The sequence below is a fragment of the Peromyscus maniculatus genome, chromosome 8 (genome assembly GCF_049852395.1).
Source record: "Peromyscus maniculatus bairdii isolate BWxNUB_F1_BW_parent chromosome 8, HU_Pman_BW_mat_3.1, whole genome shotgun sequence".
Taxonomy (NCBI): Eukaryota; Metazoa; Chordata; class Mammalia; order Rodentia; family Cricetidae; genus Peromyscus; species Peromyscus maniculatus.
The window spans coordinates 60611291-60627589 of record NC_134859.1 but is presented as its reverse complement, the minus strand read 5'-3'; the positions used below and the strand labels follow the sequence as shown (position 1 = coordinate 60627589).

Sequence of the window (16299 nt, the reverse complement as noted above, 5' to 3'; positions counted from 1 at the left end):
TGAAAGCCCCCAGAGTTGAAGTAAAGTCAGTAACACCCTTGCAAGCTGAGGGAGATGTGTCCCAAATCCAGTGGGAATATTCACTGTGAGTGCAGGGAGCTGCCATTACCAAATACAGGGAGGAAGTAGGGAGGAGAGAGGCCCGTGGTGCCTCGGGAGGCCTTTCTGCTCCTCCTCCTTCACCTCCAGCAAAGCTCTAACTTCTGGAAGCTCGGAAGTTCCACTATGAAGAGCCTCCCCTCTTGCCCTCCCCTTCCAGCCAGGCAGCTCCACCTGTCCCCACTGTTCACAGGCCTGAACCAGTAGCCCCAAAACTCTGCTCTGAGTGTTGCCCCCACAGCCCCAGGACCAAATCAAACCACCTGTGGATGACTGCTCTCCCCTCACTTTTCCTCCTCGGATTCTCTATGGCAACTACAACCCAACTCTCCCACTGGACAGATGGCGTTAGGGAGAAAGGTGAAACTGAGCCAGAGAGGGTGGGTCAGCTTCTCGCCACAATTTGCCTTCCCATCCTCAACTCCTGGTCCTTAGGCCAGCCTCCTGCCATGCTGTGTAATTGTGAGTGCTACACCCCGGGCCCAGCCCAGCTGGGCTGGTCCCCTGAAAGCCCTTTAGGAAGTCCCACGGTTGCCAGGACTTTTGACTGCTGAGCAGAGCTGGGAATATGAATGTGTATGCACCCGAGACACAAGGTGGACTGGTAGACCTTCCTGGCGACTTCCCTGTTGATGAGGCCCCTGGCTTAGCTTCGGTTCATTTTTGTGAACTCCTGAGACAGCCAGGCTAGTCATGCCACTCAGAATTATTTCTCTGGTTCCTGCCAAGCTCAGGTTACCTGCTGCTGCCCGAGCAGGTACTGACTAAGTATGAGGAAGCAATCCATTTAGAGCTGGTGAAAGAGCGGGGACTATGGACCGACTGGCATTCTGGGGTTGATTCTCTCCCCAACTGGAGAGGGCCTCCAGCATCACCTCATGCTGGGAACCCTTGGTGGTCACCTACTCATCATTATTATTATCTTGAACTGGTAATATATCTGTCTGCTAATAAAATCAAAACCGTGAAAGGAGCACTCCCAGGATCTTACAGCTTCCGGGCACCATTCACCACCTCCCACACAGAGCACCTTTGGTTTGAGTGTGTTCCCATCTCGGGGGCTTTGTTATTGTTTTTAAATCCTGATAGAGATGTGAGCTGAGCACGGTGATACACACCTGTAATGTCAGCACCTGAAGTAGAAGCAGGAGGATCTGAAGTTCAGGGGCGTCTAGGCTACATGAGCCCCTGCCCACCCCACCCCCTTTATTTTGAGACAGTTCACACTGAAACTCACTCTGTAGCCCAGGCTAGCTTTGAACTGTGTCATTTATCCCTGCCTCTGCTTCCCAAGTGCTAGACATACAAGCAGGAGCCACCACCCCTGACTCCTCCCCCTTTTGTGATTGACAGGTGCCATGCAATGATCCAGTGCTGCACCTTGCTCTTGGAAGTTCCCCGTTAGTTCCTAGAGAGCATTTCATTGTTGCCGAGAGCTGCACACTGCTCACCTGTGTGAACAAACCGTATTTGCTTAGCCTGACCCTCACTGCTGATGGACACATGGGTGGTTTCCAGTTCTTTGCTATTACAGCTAATGGTGCCCTTACATCGTAGGAAAAATTCCAGAAGAGGGATCGCTGGGTCAAAGGTTATCTGCACCTTTGATTGAGAGTGACAAATTGCTAAATAGGAATGACATCATCTAACCCTCCCACCAGCAAGGTAGTAGCAATCTAGTATCCCTCCACCTTTTGTCATACTGCCCCACCCCCATCCCCACCCCCACCCCCCGCAGGTCTCCATAATCTACACTGTAGCCCAGTGTAATCAACCCTCCTGCCTTAGTCTCCTGGGTAGCAGGGATTACAGGCTGGTGCCACCAGATCTGACCCAGTGTCTCCACTCTATAAAGGACGGACCACTTGGAATGGTTAAATCAGTATGCGATGGGTCGAGTCCAAGGCCAGCAGGCTCTGTTAGCACTGTGCTCTCCAGCCCCAGGTAGCGTTCGCTAAGCTCCGTAACTTTTAAGGCTTTGAAGGACCCAAGGAGCTCCTCAGGCTGGTCCAGCCTGTGGTCTTCAGCTTTCCTTAGGACAGTATCAGACTTCAGTGAGTGTTCATAGCAAGATGCTAGAGTTAAATTTAGCTGTTCTTCTGCTGTCTCTGAGCTTCCCTCTCAGTGTGACAGGATGGCGGACCATGGAGAAGGGTGTCTGGGATCAGCTGACCAAACTCTAAAAGCCACCCGAAGATGAAGATGGGGGTGAGGGTCATGCTTGTTAAGTCTTCTCTCCCTCTCTAACTCTGTTGTCCTTTTTTATTTTGTGGGGGGTTTTCCCCGTAAGTCTTTTTGTTTTTATTTTCTATTTTTTAAATTTATTTGTCCAAGCCTTCTATGTTGGGATTTATTGACTAGGACATGTTTTTCTCATATTAAATGAACCAAAGATGTCAGGGCTGTCACCTTATGGTGTATCCACATGGTGCTAGGATTCACTGAGACAAAGGGCCCTGGAGCCTCCATGGCTGATGCCCAGAGCTCCGACAGCTCACTTAGCAGGGGGGCGGCCTTACAGCTTGGTGCTTCAGTCCTGTGGTAGTCTGTACGGCCTCTACAAAGATGTGGTGCTCTGGTGGCAAGTTCCAGGCAATGAGGACCTGGAGTTGCCTGATGTCCTTGGGCATGAGGTCACACAGGTCACACCTGAACTTGCCCCTGGGGAATGGGGCTTCACAGTGCCCTGCTCAGTCTGTCTGGGGAGCAAATTCAGAACAAGTTAGAATCGTGTTTGGGTTCCTGCTCCACTCAAAAGTCCCAGAGTGTGGGGCCAGCAGGATGGCTCAGCAGGTGAATACATGTACTTGCTGTCCAGTCTGAGTTCGACTCCTGCAAGCTGTCCTCTGACCTCTACACACACTAAATAAGTGTAAAAAGAATAATTTTTTGAGACAGGGTCTTACTACTTAGCCCTGACTGGCCATGGAACTCACTGTGTAGGCCAGGCTGGCCATGGAACTCACTCTGTAGACCAGGCTAGCCTTGAATCAAGAGATTTTGCTGCTTTGGCTTCTCGAATGCTGGGACTACAGATGTGTCACCTTGTTGGGCAAAATAAATAAAAAATAAATTTAAGTGTTATAGCAAAGATTATTAATCTTTTTGGAGTCTGGACCCTCTCTTAGAAGCTGGAAGCCACTGATTCCATACCCTGGGCACAGGGGCACTTAAGCATTGTAAAACAAACTAGAAATTTACATTCAAATTGTACATAATTTCAATGCATTTGGAGCCCAAAAAAACCCATCCACAAGCCCCTTCAGGTAGTAGTTCTCTGTTGTGATTATTATTATTTTACCTCCATGCTGCACAGGATACTCTAGTTTTGGCAATCACTGATTTGGGAGCGTATGGAACTAGGCCAAGAACACCTGGCCTCACAGGTCCCTGAAGACTGTCAGGGTGAGAAGGATTCCTCCTTCCCCAGACGTGGCTTGGCAGTTTGCCTGAGTTTCCCAGAAGGAATTCAGGAGCCATGGTGCGAACCAAGCGATGGGCGTGATGTTTGGGCTTCCCTCAGCAATCCCTCCTTGTGATAATTGCTGAGCTCTGCTTCTGCTGGCTCTCAGGAGAACGTGTTCCTGTGCTAAGAGGCTGCTGGCGAGGGGGTGAAGCCAAATGGGGTGGCTGCTCCCCAGCTCCCAGCCTGGCTGCGTTTGCAGTGGCTTGGGGAAGGTGGGAAGGCTAATAACTCATTATCCTCGCCATTAGTCCCGTCACTGAGGCCATGACTCCCTGCAGGACTGGTGCCACCTGCTGCCACTCCGGCTTTGTTCAGTGTGGCTGCTTTTCCCTTCTGCACAATGAGAATTCAACGTCAGGGAATAGCGAGCGCCCCCCCCCCCAACACAGAGTTGTAGCTGCAGCAGCCCAGATTGAAAGACTAAGGCTGGAAGACACCCCCCTGGACACCCCAGGGCCACACAAGATCCCCAGAGAGCAGGCTTAGCCACGAGGTGGAGCACATGAATGCTTAAGTCAAAGATTTCCTGTATGCTTGATACATCTGTGAGACCGTGTCTCTGTACACATGTGCACAGATGTATGACCACCCTGGGAAAGAAAAGATGTGCCTTCTAAAACAAAGGCCTCCAAGGCTGGAACAAGAAGCCTGCCTGTTTCCCTCCCCTGGGAAACGGAGCTGGCAGAAGACCTCGAGGCCCCCTCCCTTCTTGACGGCAGTCCAAGAGGAAGACAAACAAAAATCCTTTATAGGAAAACAGTAACTGCTACTAGCTGCTTAAATGGAGAGAGAAAAACAGATGAAAAAAAAATCTACTTGAGAAGTAATTATTTGCCACACCTCTTGGTGCATGCCTATAATCCCAGCACTTGGGCAGTGGAGACAGGAAGATCTCAGAGTTCAAAGCCAGACTCTGCTACATAGAAAATCTGAGAAGAGTCTGGGCTTCATGAGTCTTTGCCTTTAAAATAAATTAGTAGTTATTTCCTAGGTCCAAGTTTCATGTGCTGATTGTGCTAATCAGAACAATCTTGGGGCTGGATGGATGGCTCAGACAGCTAGGAACACTGGATGTGCAATCATGAGGACTAGAGTTTGGTTCCCAACACCGATGTAACCAGCCAGGCATTCCGAATGTGCTTGTAGAACATCTCTGAGACAGCGGAGTCAGGAGAAGAGCTTTCAGCCTAGTCTAGTCTCTTAGTGTTTCTATTGCTATAAAGATACACTATGACCATGGCAACTCTTAAAAAGGAAAACATTTCATTGAGGGCTGGCTTAACAGTTCAGGGGTTTAGTCCATTGTCATCATGGTGGGAAGCATGGCGGCATGCAGGCAGACACGGTGCTGGAGAGGCAGCTGAGAGTTCTACATCTGGATGAGCAGGCAGCAGGGAGAGAGAGAGACACTGGGCCTGGCTTGAGCATCTGAAACCTCCAAGCCCACCCCAGTGATACACTTCCTCCAACAAGACCACACTTCCTAAATAGTGCCACTCCTGTGAGCCTGGGGGCCATTTTCATTCAAACCATCACATCTAGAAAACATGAGCCTTGAGTTCAAGGAGAGACCCTGCCTCAAAGGAATAGGTGAAGAGTGATGGAGGACATCCATCTTCCTCTTACGGCTTCAACACAGGTATACATGGTCAAGCTAAATAACACTGAAGGAAGGAAGGAAGGAAGGAAGGAAGGAAGGAAGGAAGGAAGGAAGGAAGGAAGGAAGGAAGGAAGGAAGGAAGGAAGGAAGGAGAGAGAGAAAGGAAGGAAGAAAGAAAGAAGAAAAACCACGCTTTTAATCCAAGCACTCATGAGGCAAAGGCAGGTGGATCTCTGTGAGTTCGAGGCCAGCCTGGTCTACAAAATCAGTTCCAAGACAGCTCCAAAAGCTACACAGAGAAACCCTGTCTCGAAAAAACAAAAACAAAAAACCTTAACAGGGCATCAGTTCCCCATATCAAAGAAAACATCACTTTTATCCACCTCTGGGGCAGCCCATGATCCTCTGATGTATCCAGGTCCTACCACACTGAGGGTGAGGGTCAGGAACAGACATGGACTCATGGGTAAGGAAGTGGTTTCACATGCCGTCTCGTGTGACATCACACAGTCCTAAGAAGTCTCCCTCACTGCACGGGTGACAAAGCTGTGACTTAGTGCATGACGTCAATTGCCAGGTTTCCCAGAAGCATGGAGTCACTATACCAGTCCGAGACCCTGGGCTGTCCACCTCTTTGTCCCCGCACTGCTTAGTTCGGCCTCAGCAATGGCCAGGCACTGCCTACCACACATGTGCACCATGTCTTCAGAGTCTGTACATGCCAAGGGCAGCTCTTTGCTTTTCCCTGCCAAGTTCCTTCCTGTGGGGTCTCGGTGGTAAGCAGGGATCCAGAGGGAGAGATTAAGTGTGGCCCCTGAAAACATGAATGAATTAAGAAAGTCCTTCAAGTGCTGAAGGGGGAAAACACATCTCTCACTCCCAACTGCTGTGCTCATAAATAATCCAGAGACTACTGTGAGGGCTGATCTCTGCAGAGGCTTCATCAATATTTCAGCTTCAGAGCCTTGTTCCTAAGCAACCACATCACCATGCTCTCCAGAAGGGCTGCTGGGCCATGTGCTCTCTGCATCCTCGTCCTGTAGGCGCTGCCTCTGTTGGTCCCTGTGGTCAGGTGGAGACATTCGTGTCAACTCCAGTGAGCAGCTCTGCTCCTCACAGCTCACTGGGATGCTACCGCATACAGAAGGCATGTGTGCACCAGGCAAGGGAGAGAAGCAGCTAGGCACGTGACAGCCCTCACAAGCCCACCATGAACGTGGGGCAGAAGGGCAGGATGGAGAGCTTTGGAGGGAGGTCAAGATCTATTTCTTTGGCCTAGCCCCAGTTCAGCACAATTCACAGCTTGTCCCGGCCCCTGCCTCTCTGCAGGCGTACAGTATTTCCAAGGCAAGAGGGATTTCTCCTTCCTCGGAGGGCTTAGCACTTTACCCGAGTTTACCAGAAGGAATTCAGGTGTGAACAGGCATGATGTTTGGGGTTCCCTCAGCATTCCTTCCTAGTGGTACCCGCTGAGTTCTGCCTCTGCTAGCTCTCAAGAGAACTCATCCTTATGCTGAGAAGCTGCAGGGGGAGCGGAGAAGGCCAGGTGGGGTGGGTGACCTCCAACCCAGGCTCAGATGCTGTTTGACTTTGTGTCCCAGGTGCTGTGGAGGCTTGCCTCCTGCATCAGCTAAGACGCCGTGCCGCTGGCTTCCTGCGCAGCGACAAGATGGCAGCTCTGTTCACCAAAGTGGGGAAGACGTGCCCCGTGGCTGGAGAGATTTGCCACAAGGTGCAGGAGCTGCAGCAACAAGTGGAGGGCAGGTGAGGCCCGAGCCCGCCCTCCAGATGGCCCTCTGCTCTGTCCTGGGGTTGACCTCAGCGGGGGCTTCCTGGCCTCTGAGGGGCTGGCCATTTGTGGGTTCCGTATCCTGTCTCCCCACTTCAGCTCCTTATCTCGGCCCAGGCACTCTGAGTTCCCGTTCTCACTCCAGGCCACCACTGGGGCCTGTGCTCCTTGAAGCCTCCCTCCCCTCTTCTCTTTGCAGGAAACCCTCCGGAGGCGGCCAGGAAGCCCTTCGGAAACAGGGCTCAGGCAGCGGGAAGGCCCCAGCTCTCAGCCCACAGGCCTTGAAACACATCTGGGTACGCACAGCACTCATGGAGAAAGTTCTGGACAGGGTTGTACAGTACCTGGCCGAAAACTGCAGGTGACTGCTCACCCCCCATTGGTCCTCTCCTTGGTCCACCTCAGCTCATCCCCTCTCCATGCTGAATAGTCCATGGCGGTCTGTAGGCATGCCTCCATCCCTCTTTTGGCACCCCAAGAACATAGACCACAACAAGAACCCTATAACACTTCATCCTATTGACTCATTCTTTTCTGGTGACTGACATGAATCTGGTCTGTGGGTGTGCTTCCCCTGAGTGAGCTTGACCATCCTGGCCCGGGTAGTCACCCTGTCTCTGTCTCCTCTTGGCAGCAAGTACTATGAAAAGGAAGCATTACTGGCAGACCCTGTGTTTGGCCCAGTCCTGGCCTGTCTCCTAGGTGAGCTTGAAAACTTAAAGGCCTGTGTTGGCTCAGTGGAGTGAGGAGTGAGCGAGGAAACAGACCCAGCTAAACTAACCATCCCTGTCTCCATAGTGGGACCCTGTGCCTTGGAGTACACGAAGCTCAAGACAGCTGATCACTACTGGACTGACCCCTCTGCTGACGAGCTAGTCCAGAGGCATCGTATCCGGGGTCCCCCTAATCGACAGGACTCCCCAGCAAAGCGCCCTGCCCTGGGGGTTCGTATCCTCCTCCCCACCTCCTGTGCTCACTTATTCAGACTATGCTTATGGGCCGCCAGGTATTAGCCACCCAAGAGGACTTCCTGTCTATACTAGGGCCTGCATAAATGCCAGTAGCCCATGCCTACTGTCGATTAGAGAGCAAAGGGTGACAGAGTCAGCTAGAGAGGCCTGTGGTACATGGGAGCCTGAAGATTCTCCAGTCCTAAGAGCAGTTGCCCAGGGTGGGGGCCTGAGCCGTAACTTTGCCTGGCAGATCCGGAAGCGCCACTCTAGTGGCGGCACTTCCGAAGACCGGCTAGCTGCCTGCGCCCGTGAGTACGTGGAGTCCCTGCACCAGAACTCGAGAACTCGGCTGCTCTATGGCAAGAACAACGTGCTGGTGCAGCCGGTAGGAATGCTTTGTGCCACCAATCTTCCCTCGCTGCCCTCTTGAGACCTGCCTTCCCGGGACCAGAAGTTTCCAGCCAGTTTCTCCGCTACAGAACTTGACCAGAGAGAAGGGACTGTCACCCTGCCCATCCCTTATTGTCATATGACTCGTGCCCAGCTTGGAGTTGGCAGGAGACAGGGACGACATCTGCCCTGGCTAGCCGAAATCCAGGCTGTCCAGGGCTAGGATGGCAGCCAGCAGGCAGAGTGAATGCCCAGCATGGGTGTGGCTGGCCAGCGGCATACCTGGCACCCAGGCCAACAGGACAGAGCCAATGGCACTAAGCCAACTGGGAAGAGACATTCAGATAGAGCTTCTCTCTCTCCTTGCTCTGCCCAGCTTCTAGCCCCAGGATCCCCATTGCTGGCCTGGTGTGCTCCCTCTTGGGCTCATTCTCACCGGCCATCTTACGAGATTCTCAGGCCCATACTGTCTGTCTTCTGGTGTATCTCTTCCCTATAGAAGGAGGACATGGAGGCGGTCCCTGGCTACCTCTCCCTGCATCAGTCTGCAGAGAACCTGACTCTAAAGTGGACTCCCAACCAACTCATGAACGGAACTCTCGGGGACTCTGAGCTAGAAAAGAGGTAAAGGTTTTACACTTGCTCTCAGGAAGCAGGGAAGGGATGGAGCCTTGGTCCCAGGGAAGGAAGGGATGGAGCCTTGGTCCCAGGGAAGGAAGGGGATGGAGCCTTGGTCCCAGGGAAGGAAGGGATGGAGCCTTGGTCCCAGGGAAGGAAGGGATGGAGAAACAAAGCAGACTCCAAGGGCCAAGCCTTACTCCTTATTCAATGCCAAGAGTTACTGGGAAAGGCTGCCTGAGTGATTCCCAAGCCCTCTGAGGCTGAGCCATGCCTGGCCGTGGAGGGGTTTGCGCAAGCCAAGGGTGGACAGCTAAGACTGCCAGGCTGTGTGCCAGGCTGTGTGCCAGGCAAGCAGCATGAAACTTAGAGGGAAGGGCTGGCCGAGGTCACTGCCTGGCTGCGGCTGCCCTCTCTTCAACATAGTTTCAGGGGGTGATAGGACCAGTTGACAGAGGCAAGTCTTAGGGGACAGTGACACCCTGTGGTTCCTTTTCAGTGTTTACTGGGACTATGCCCTGGTGGTACCCTTCAGTCAGATCGTCTGCATCCACTGCCACCAGCAAAGTGAGTCTGCTCGTCTGAAGCACGCGGGGGGGAGGGGGGGGGACAGGGGGACGACACACGCCTCCGTGCTGTTGTGCACTGTGCATGGGGCCTGTCAGACTTCCTGCGTCCCTCCCAGTGCTGGGAGTCAGACTCGGCGCTGGACAGGCTCAGCACGTGTTCTGCGCACGCCCAGCCCTCCCGCTGTCCTTAGGCTTTCAATTTTTAAATTATTATTTTAAAACTTTATGTGCGTGCATGTTCCGCCTACATGTATATATGTGCACCATGTATATGCCTGGTGCCCAAGGAAGCCCAAAGAGGGATTGGCTCCCCAGAACTAGAATTACAGATACCCGTGACCAACCATATGGGTGCTAGGAATTGAAGCTGGGTCCTCTGTAGTAACACCAAGTGCACTTACCCACTGAACCAAACTCTCCAGCTTCATTTTTTTGACATTATTTAGTGTATACACATGTGTAAGTACACATGTTGACATCTGCACCACAGTGCACATGGGGACCTGAGGACCGTTTGCAGGAGTCACTTCTCTCCTCCCACCCTAGGGTTGGGAATGAAGCTCAGATTCTTAGGCTTTGCCTCAGGCCCCTTTACCCGCTGAGCCATCTAGCCAGCCCTCTACTGTTCCTATTAGTGCACCACCCAAGGCATGTGCTAGCCTGTCTACCCTCCTTCCTAGCCTGGGCAATCTCACCAGTCGGGCCAGGGTGATGGGTTGGGAGATCAAGAAGGGCCCCAGCCTCACTCGTGGGCATTCACCCCCACCAGAGAGCGGTGGCACGCTTGTGCTGGTGAGCCAGGATGGCATCCAGAGGCCGCCACTGCACTTCCCACAGGGAGGACACCTGCTGTCCTTTCTGTCATGTCTGGAGAATGGGCTGCTGCCTCGTGGACAGCTTGAGCCCCCGCTGTGGACCCAGCAGGGAAAGGTACCTCGGCAGGGGAGGCTCTGGGTGCAGGGCTGGGTGAAGAAAGGCCTCCTCTCTTCCTTTCCAGCAAACAGTTCTCAGGAACAGGTTTGGGTGGGACCTTGGGTGGGACGGTGCACTGGACGAGCTGACCACCCACTCCCTCCGCAGGGCAAGGTTTTCCCCAAGCTACGGAAACGCAGCAGCGTACGTTCAGTCGATGTGGAGGAGTTGGGTGTAGGACGGGCCACAGACTACGTGTTCCGGATCATCTACCCTGGGCACAGGCACGAGCGCAGTGAGTGTCCCCACGTTCCCTGTGGAGAATGCTCAGGGGATGTGGGAGCACTGTGCTCCCACTGGCCAGGCCAGGCCAGGTCAAGGCCAGAGGTTCATCACTTACAGCCTCCCCGCTGAGTCTTTCACAGGTCATCCCTGTCTTGTGCCTAGCTGTCTTCCCCCAATCACCCTGAGACTCTCAGCTCCGCAGACCCAGGCATCACCATACAAGCTTCTTAGTCATATTTCATGTCATGATGCAGGAAAAAAAGGAGACTAGAAATATGAATAGAAGGTGGGGAACTCTGCGTTCCTCTTCAGGCTGAGATAAGCGATGGCGAGCTCTCCACCCCTCTCTGGCCCCACCGCCCAGCCTCCACAGATCAGCCTGGGCACGGGAACTGCACTTCTATGACAGTGCAAGTTCACGTCTAGAGCCAAGTCCTCAAGCCGGCTCGATACAGGAGCAGGAACTGCATCTGAAGGGGGTGGGACCCGGATGTCGAGGGCTGGGGTCCTGGTGCACACCTGGGCCTCAGGGCATCTACGGCTAAGTACCTGCCTCATCGGTGCTCTTTCTGCTCAGTGATGCTACCACCTGCGGGGTTCTCTGCACCAGACTTGCATTTCTTGAAGATGAGGTCAGGGAATCTGTCAGTCCACAGTGATTGCTGCCAGCCAGACCACCTACCCCTCCCTGCGTTTCCTAACTTGTGCCAGAAAGTTGTCCACAGTTACATGTCTTTGTCGATGGGCAGATGACCCAGACTTCATACAGATGGCTATGGCACAAATGTTCCAAAGAGGCTTGGAGGACCTGGGCTTGGGGGACTCCATTCCTGCCAGATGTACCAGACAAGAGACAGCTACAGCCAGGATGCTGTAGGCTGGCATTTCACCTCAGACGTGGCTTGGTTTTGACTTGCAGCCTCTGTTTCGCTCCTTCAGTCCATGACACGTTCCATTCTGGTCACATCATTTTAAGGACCTCTTCCCTCCCTGGAGTGTGAGCCAGGCATCAGGAGCTGAAACTCAGTTGAGTGACTCCCGCTCCTCAAAGATGGCTCTGAGGGGACCCTGGAAGAAGAAGGTTGAATTTATACTCTAAACTGAGGGACTTGGAGTCATCTCTAAGTTAAGTTCAGCTTGACCATGACAGCAGCTAAAGAAAGATGGGATCCATCTGGCCAGAGTCCTAGCTGGCCTTAGTCAGGGTTGGTGATCTCCTAGGCGCGCACGCAAATGCATGAACACACACGCACACACACGCACACACCTTTCTTCTGTTCTTCCTAGAGAGGATCCCTCCAAACAGTGGAGCTCTGTAGCCACCCCCCAGCCCCAGCCTCCCATCCTCTCCTGATAACCTGCAGAGGGTCCTTAGACAGCCCCCTGCCCCCTTCCCTCCTCTGTGCCTTGCAGGTTCAAGGTGATCCCAGTCTCCATGCCTTTCACCTCAAGGAAGGCAGTTGGTCTCTCCTGCCCAGGGACTAGGGTCCTCATGCCTCTGCCTCTCTCGCTATTTTCTTTGAGCAGTCACTATTAACTACCACCACCTAGCGGCCAGCCGTGCGGCCTCGGTGGACGATGATGAGGAAGAGGAGGATAAGCTACACGCGATGCTCTCAATGATCTGCTCGCGGAACCTCACAGCTCCCAGTCTGATGAAAGGTTTTTATCCCTCCCACCCCTGACTCACCCCGTCCTCCACCCTCACCCCCCTGGGCCCACTTGCCACCCACTGCAGGGGCTCACACAGCAGTGTTGGCATTAGGGGACTTGCCCGCAGGGCCATCTCCTTCCGTCAGAAGGCAGATGAGTGAGGACACAGGGAGGCCACACAGGTACTGGCAAGAAGAGAGGATGTTCAGAGCAGATGGCTCTGGCTGAGGAGGGGGCTTTATGCGGAGAGAGAAAGAGAGCCACTGGGGGAGGAGGGCTGGCTATCTGATGACCCACCTCTTAGGGGCCTGAATGGCTCCCAGAGCTTCTCCCCAGTCCTGCCAGTCATGCTGACGGATGCCAGACAGTGGTCTCTTTCTTTCTCTCCTGCTAACAGGAAAGGCCAGCTGCAGCCCTGTGCTTCTAACGCTGACTTAACAAGACAGGGGTCAAGATAGGAAGTGGACAGGTCAGGTGAGGGGTGAGGGTCACCATGAGGAGAGACCCCCCAGGATTGGTCTTCCCAGCATGCATGAGGGCTGGAGTGCTTTAGCGTGCAGACCTGGTACTTTAGCATGAAGCTAGATGTACTTAGCACAGGGGGGCCAGGGACTGGTGCAGGCTCCCAGCAGCAACTTGAATTCCTGCCCCACATGGCCCTGGTTCACTGTATGGGTTTGAGCAAGTATCTCAACATCGCCAGGCTGTTTTCTCACTGGTGCTAGGTGCCAGGCCAGTGATGTTACCCAGGTGTCCTGTACTCTGGACCCCAACATCCATGGTGGGAGGATCTCCTTCCCTAGAAACAACACGGCCCAGTACTGTCTCAGCAGTCATCTGCCCACCAAATTCTTTTTACCACGGAGCTCTCTGGTGAGAAGGAGCCCCACTCTTTGAAAAGCCATCGGCCAGGGGCTCTGTGAGGGTAGACGGGCTCCAGGAAGGCTGGACAGAGAAGCAGAGACGAGGCTAGCTCTTAGATGCCAGGGAATTCCCCAGTCCCCACCATGTCTATACCAGTCGATCGGTGCTCACTCTTACAGAGCGAGGCTGATAGATCTGTCACACTCCTTACAGAGATGCTGTCCCTTCTAATTCTCTCCTTACACTTCTACAGAGTCCTGCTCATGGGCACAGCCGAGTCATTCCACCAGTAGTAATGACTCCTATTCCTGCCAGCCAGGCCCATGGCTCAGAGCACACCCAGCACCCCTCAGCCAAGCCTGCCGGCTGCTCTTCTTCCTGCCACAGGTCTGCCTTCCTTCCCAGTCCTGTAGGCCATGGAGTACCCGACTCTTTAGGTTCCAGACACACACACACACACTTGCCAGCTAGCTCTTTGCACCGTGGACTTGAACAACACCGCTTGTTTACTGGTTAACTGGCCCTGAGTAGTGTGGGACGGTTGAACTTGTTACCCCGAAAACCGGCCTCTTGGCCACTGACTGCTGGGTGGAGTGGTACACACACCTGTAATTGCAGCACTTTGTGGGTGGAGGGAGGCGGGTCTAGGAGGTCCAGGTCAGCCTTAGCTACATAAGGAGTCTGAAGCTAGCTAGCCCAGGCAACTTGAGATCTCAGAAGAAAAAGGAAATCCCACTGACTAGTATTAGGACTGAGGTCTCCGAGATCAGACAGATTTCCAAGCTCATGGAGTTCAGAGGCCTTGGAAGTAGTCTGGGTATCCTTTTATAGAATTTAGGGATTAGATGAACCCACAGTGTACCCCCTGTGCCCCCAGTACTTGGGGGAGAGGTACAGTATGAGGAGAAGATGCACAGAGAAGAGGGGAGTAGGGCTGAGCTCCCTCTTTATCCAGTCCGTAATGACAACACTGTTGAGTTCCGCAGTCCCTGCTTTTTCAGGCCGGCAACATGCTTGACTTGTGCATGTGATTCAAGTGGCGGGGTGTCCAGGTCTCTTCCCTTCCCCCTCCGGTTCCCGCTGCCCCCTACAGAGCAGAGATGCTGTTCACTCTAATTCTGCTCCAGGCCAGGCACCTTTCACTCGGAGTCCTAGGGGCTGTGGGGTTCACACCCCTCGATTATTTGCTTTATACTCTCCTCATGCTCAGAGGAGAGAGCAGAGTCAAAGCTGACCCGGCAGACCCCGTCCAGCCTGTTGCCTCACCAGTCAGTCACTCACCCAGTCACTCCAGAGCTCCAGCTGTCTGCACTGGGTTGTCACAGTGTAGAGTGTGCAATGCTGGCTGGTTCAGCTCCTTCCTGGAGAATTAAGGTGAAGAGCATTGACCCAGGAGATGTGCCTTGGTTGGGCCCAGCTTTCTGGGCATGAGCTTGTTTCCCTCTGTGCCCATCCTCCACCCTCTGCACCATCCCTGCCTGCTGCCTGCTGTCTGCCTGGCTGGGCTGACTCCTCCCCACCCACCCACCTCTACCCCTCCCCCGGCTCCTCCCACACCTGGCCTCCTGCCTGCTGCAGGAGCATGAGCTAGGCCCCCATCCCTACTACCTGCACTTGGCCTCTCCCGCTCTTCCCCAGGTCTTCAGCATGGCTTGCAACCCCTCACTCCCAGAGCCGCAGCCCCCCTACCAAGTAGATTCCCTTAATTTACCTCCCGGTGGAGCTGAAGGGCCAGATGCTGACACAATCCTCCTCATGGGTCTGGGGGGACAAGGCAGGGCCGCCCTTGAGGGACTGGAGGGAAATCAGCTCAGCCCTCTCCACCAAGGCACACCCAGAGCTGGAGTCTGGCTGTCCAGAAGCACCAGGCCTAGGCCTCCAGACTGGGGGGGAGTCAGGGTCTCTTGCTAGATTTACCTAGAAAACCACTGCTGACCAGACCTCAGCACACAGCTCTCTCAGTTCTTCCCTCTTTGTGAGCCTCCTCCCTCACGGCGGTAGCAGTCTTTCGCTTTTCACCTTCACTGTGGTCCATCTCTGTGGCTCCTGGCGAATATCCACCCTGAACAGTGTTCTGCCCTGCTCTGGCCCGAGAAACTTTGAAGAGTCTTGACTCAATTCTAATTGAGATCAGCAGGGGTGGCTGGGACAGCTCCACCTACAGACGGACAGACATGCCCAAGGATCTGTCTGTGATGCTCCACCGTGGCATGCTCAGCTATGGCTGGTGTGGTGGATCACTGGGTCCAAGTACCCAGGCACCACTTCTACCCTGCCAGCCCTGGGAAGTCCCCCCCATCCCAGCTCACACAAGAGCTACCATGCTGAGTGCCCTCAGAGGAGGCCTCGGGGTGTCTGGTCTGGGCAGGAAGCACTGTTCCTACTTAGCCGCTGGCCACCAGATCTTGGATAGTCAAGGATAATGAGAAAGACAGCTTGAGACTTCCTCAGAGATGTTGGTCATTGACACTGAAGCTTCCAGACACATTCTTGAGCATCTCAGAAAGAAACAGGCTGGGCCTTTAAAGGCCAAGGCTAACTGGCAGCATTTCGGGGAGTGGAGGCCTTTGCTCTTCTAACCTTTCCTCTAGGAAAGCATGTGTTCTCTGCTATTGACGGAGGTGGGCAGACAACTCACCCACAACTCAGTCCGAGTATTCCGTTACATGGAAAGAGCACACCTTCCGTCTTCTCCAGGGCCAGGGAAGCTGGGCAGTGTCAGGCACCCTCCCACTCTCTCCAACTCTGGGTTCTCAACCAGGCAGGCACCACCTTGTGAATTCCCACCAGTGGGTGATGTCGTCTGCAGCTCTGGGCAGAGGTGGGCGTGCTACAGGGCACTTGAGGGAGGAAGCCTACCCGGCATTGACCTTGGCCCCTCCCTGCCTTCAGATGCTGGTGATATGATTGAGATGCAGGGGTTTGGACCCAGCCTGACAGCCTGGCACCTGGAGCCCCTGTGTAGCCAGGGCTCCTCCTGCCTCTCCTGCTCCTCCAGTAGCTCCCCGTATGCAACCCCCAGTCACTGCAGCTGCGTTCCTGACAGGTGAGTCGGAAGGACGGGAACTAGCCCCCATTCATGCATGCCAGTGTATCCTCCT

The 16299-nt window shown here is 53.9% G+C and overlaps 1 protein-coding gene across 4 annotated transcripts in view; it reads left to right on the top strand.

Moving 5' to 3' along the window:
- The window catches only part of Sgsm2 (small G protein signaling modulator 2), a 40121-nt gene that overhangs the window by 11947 nt on the left and 11875 nt on the right, over positions 1-16299 (top strand). For 2 of the 4 annotated variants that reach the window (XM_076542884.1, XM_076542885.1), the window contains exons 3-13: positions 6767-6929; positions 7154-7315; positions 7589-7656; positions 7753-7898; positions 8158-8292; positions 8797-8921; positions 9415-9482; positions 10254-10414; positions 10565-10691; positions 12209-12343; positions 16091-16244. In XM_076542884.1, coding sequence (XP_076398999.1) covers positions 6767-6929; positions 7154-7315; positions 7589-7656; positions 7753-7898; positions 8158-8292; positions 8797-8921; positions 9415-9482; positions 10254-10414; positions 10565-10691; positions 12209-12343; positions 16091-16244 — 1444 coding nt within the window. The remainder of the gene's footprint in view (positions 1-6766; positions 6930-7153; positions 7316-7588; positions 7657-7752; positions 7899-8157; positions 8293-8796; positions 8922-9414; positions 9483-10253; positions 10415-10564; positions 10692-12208; positions 12344-16090; positions 16245-16299) is intronic. The other 2 variants (XM_076542886.1, XM_076542887.1) reach the window with 1 other exon arrangement.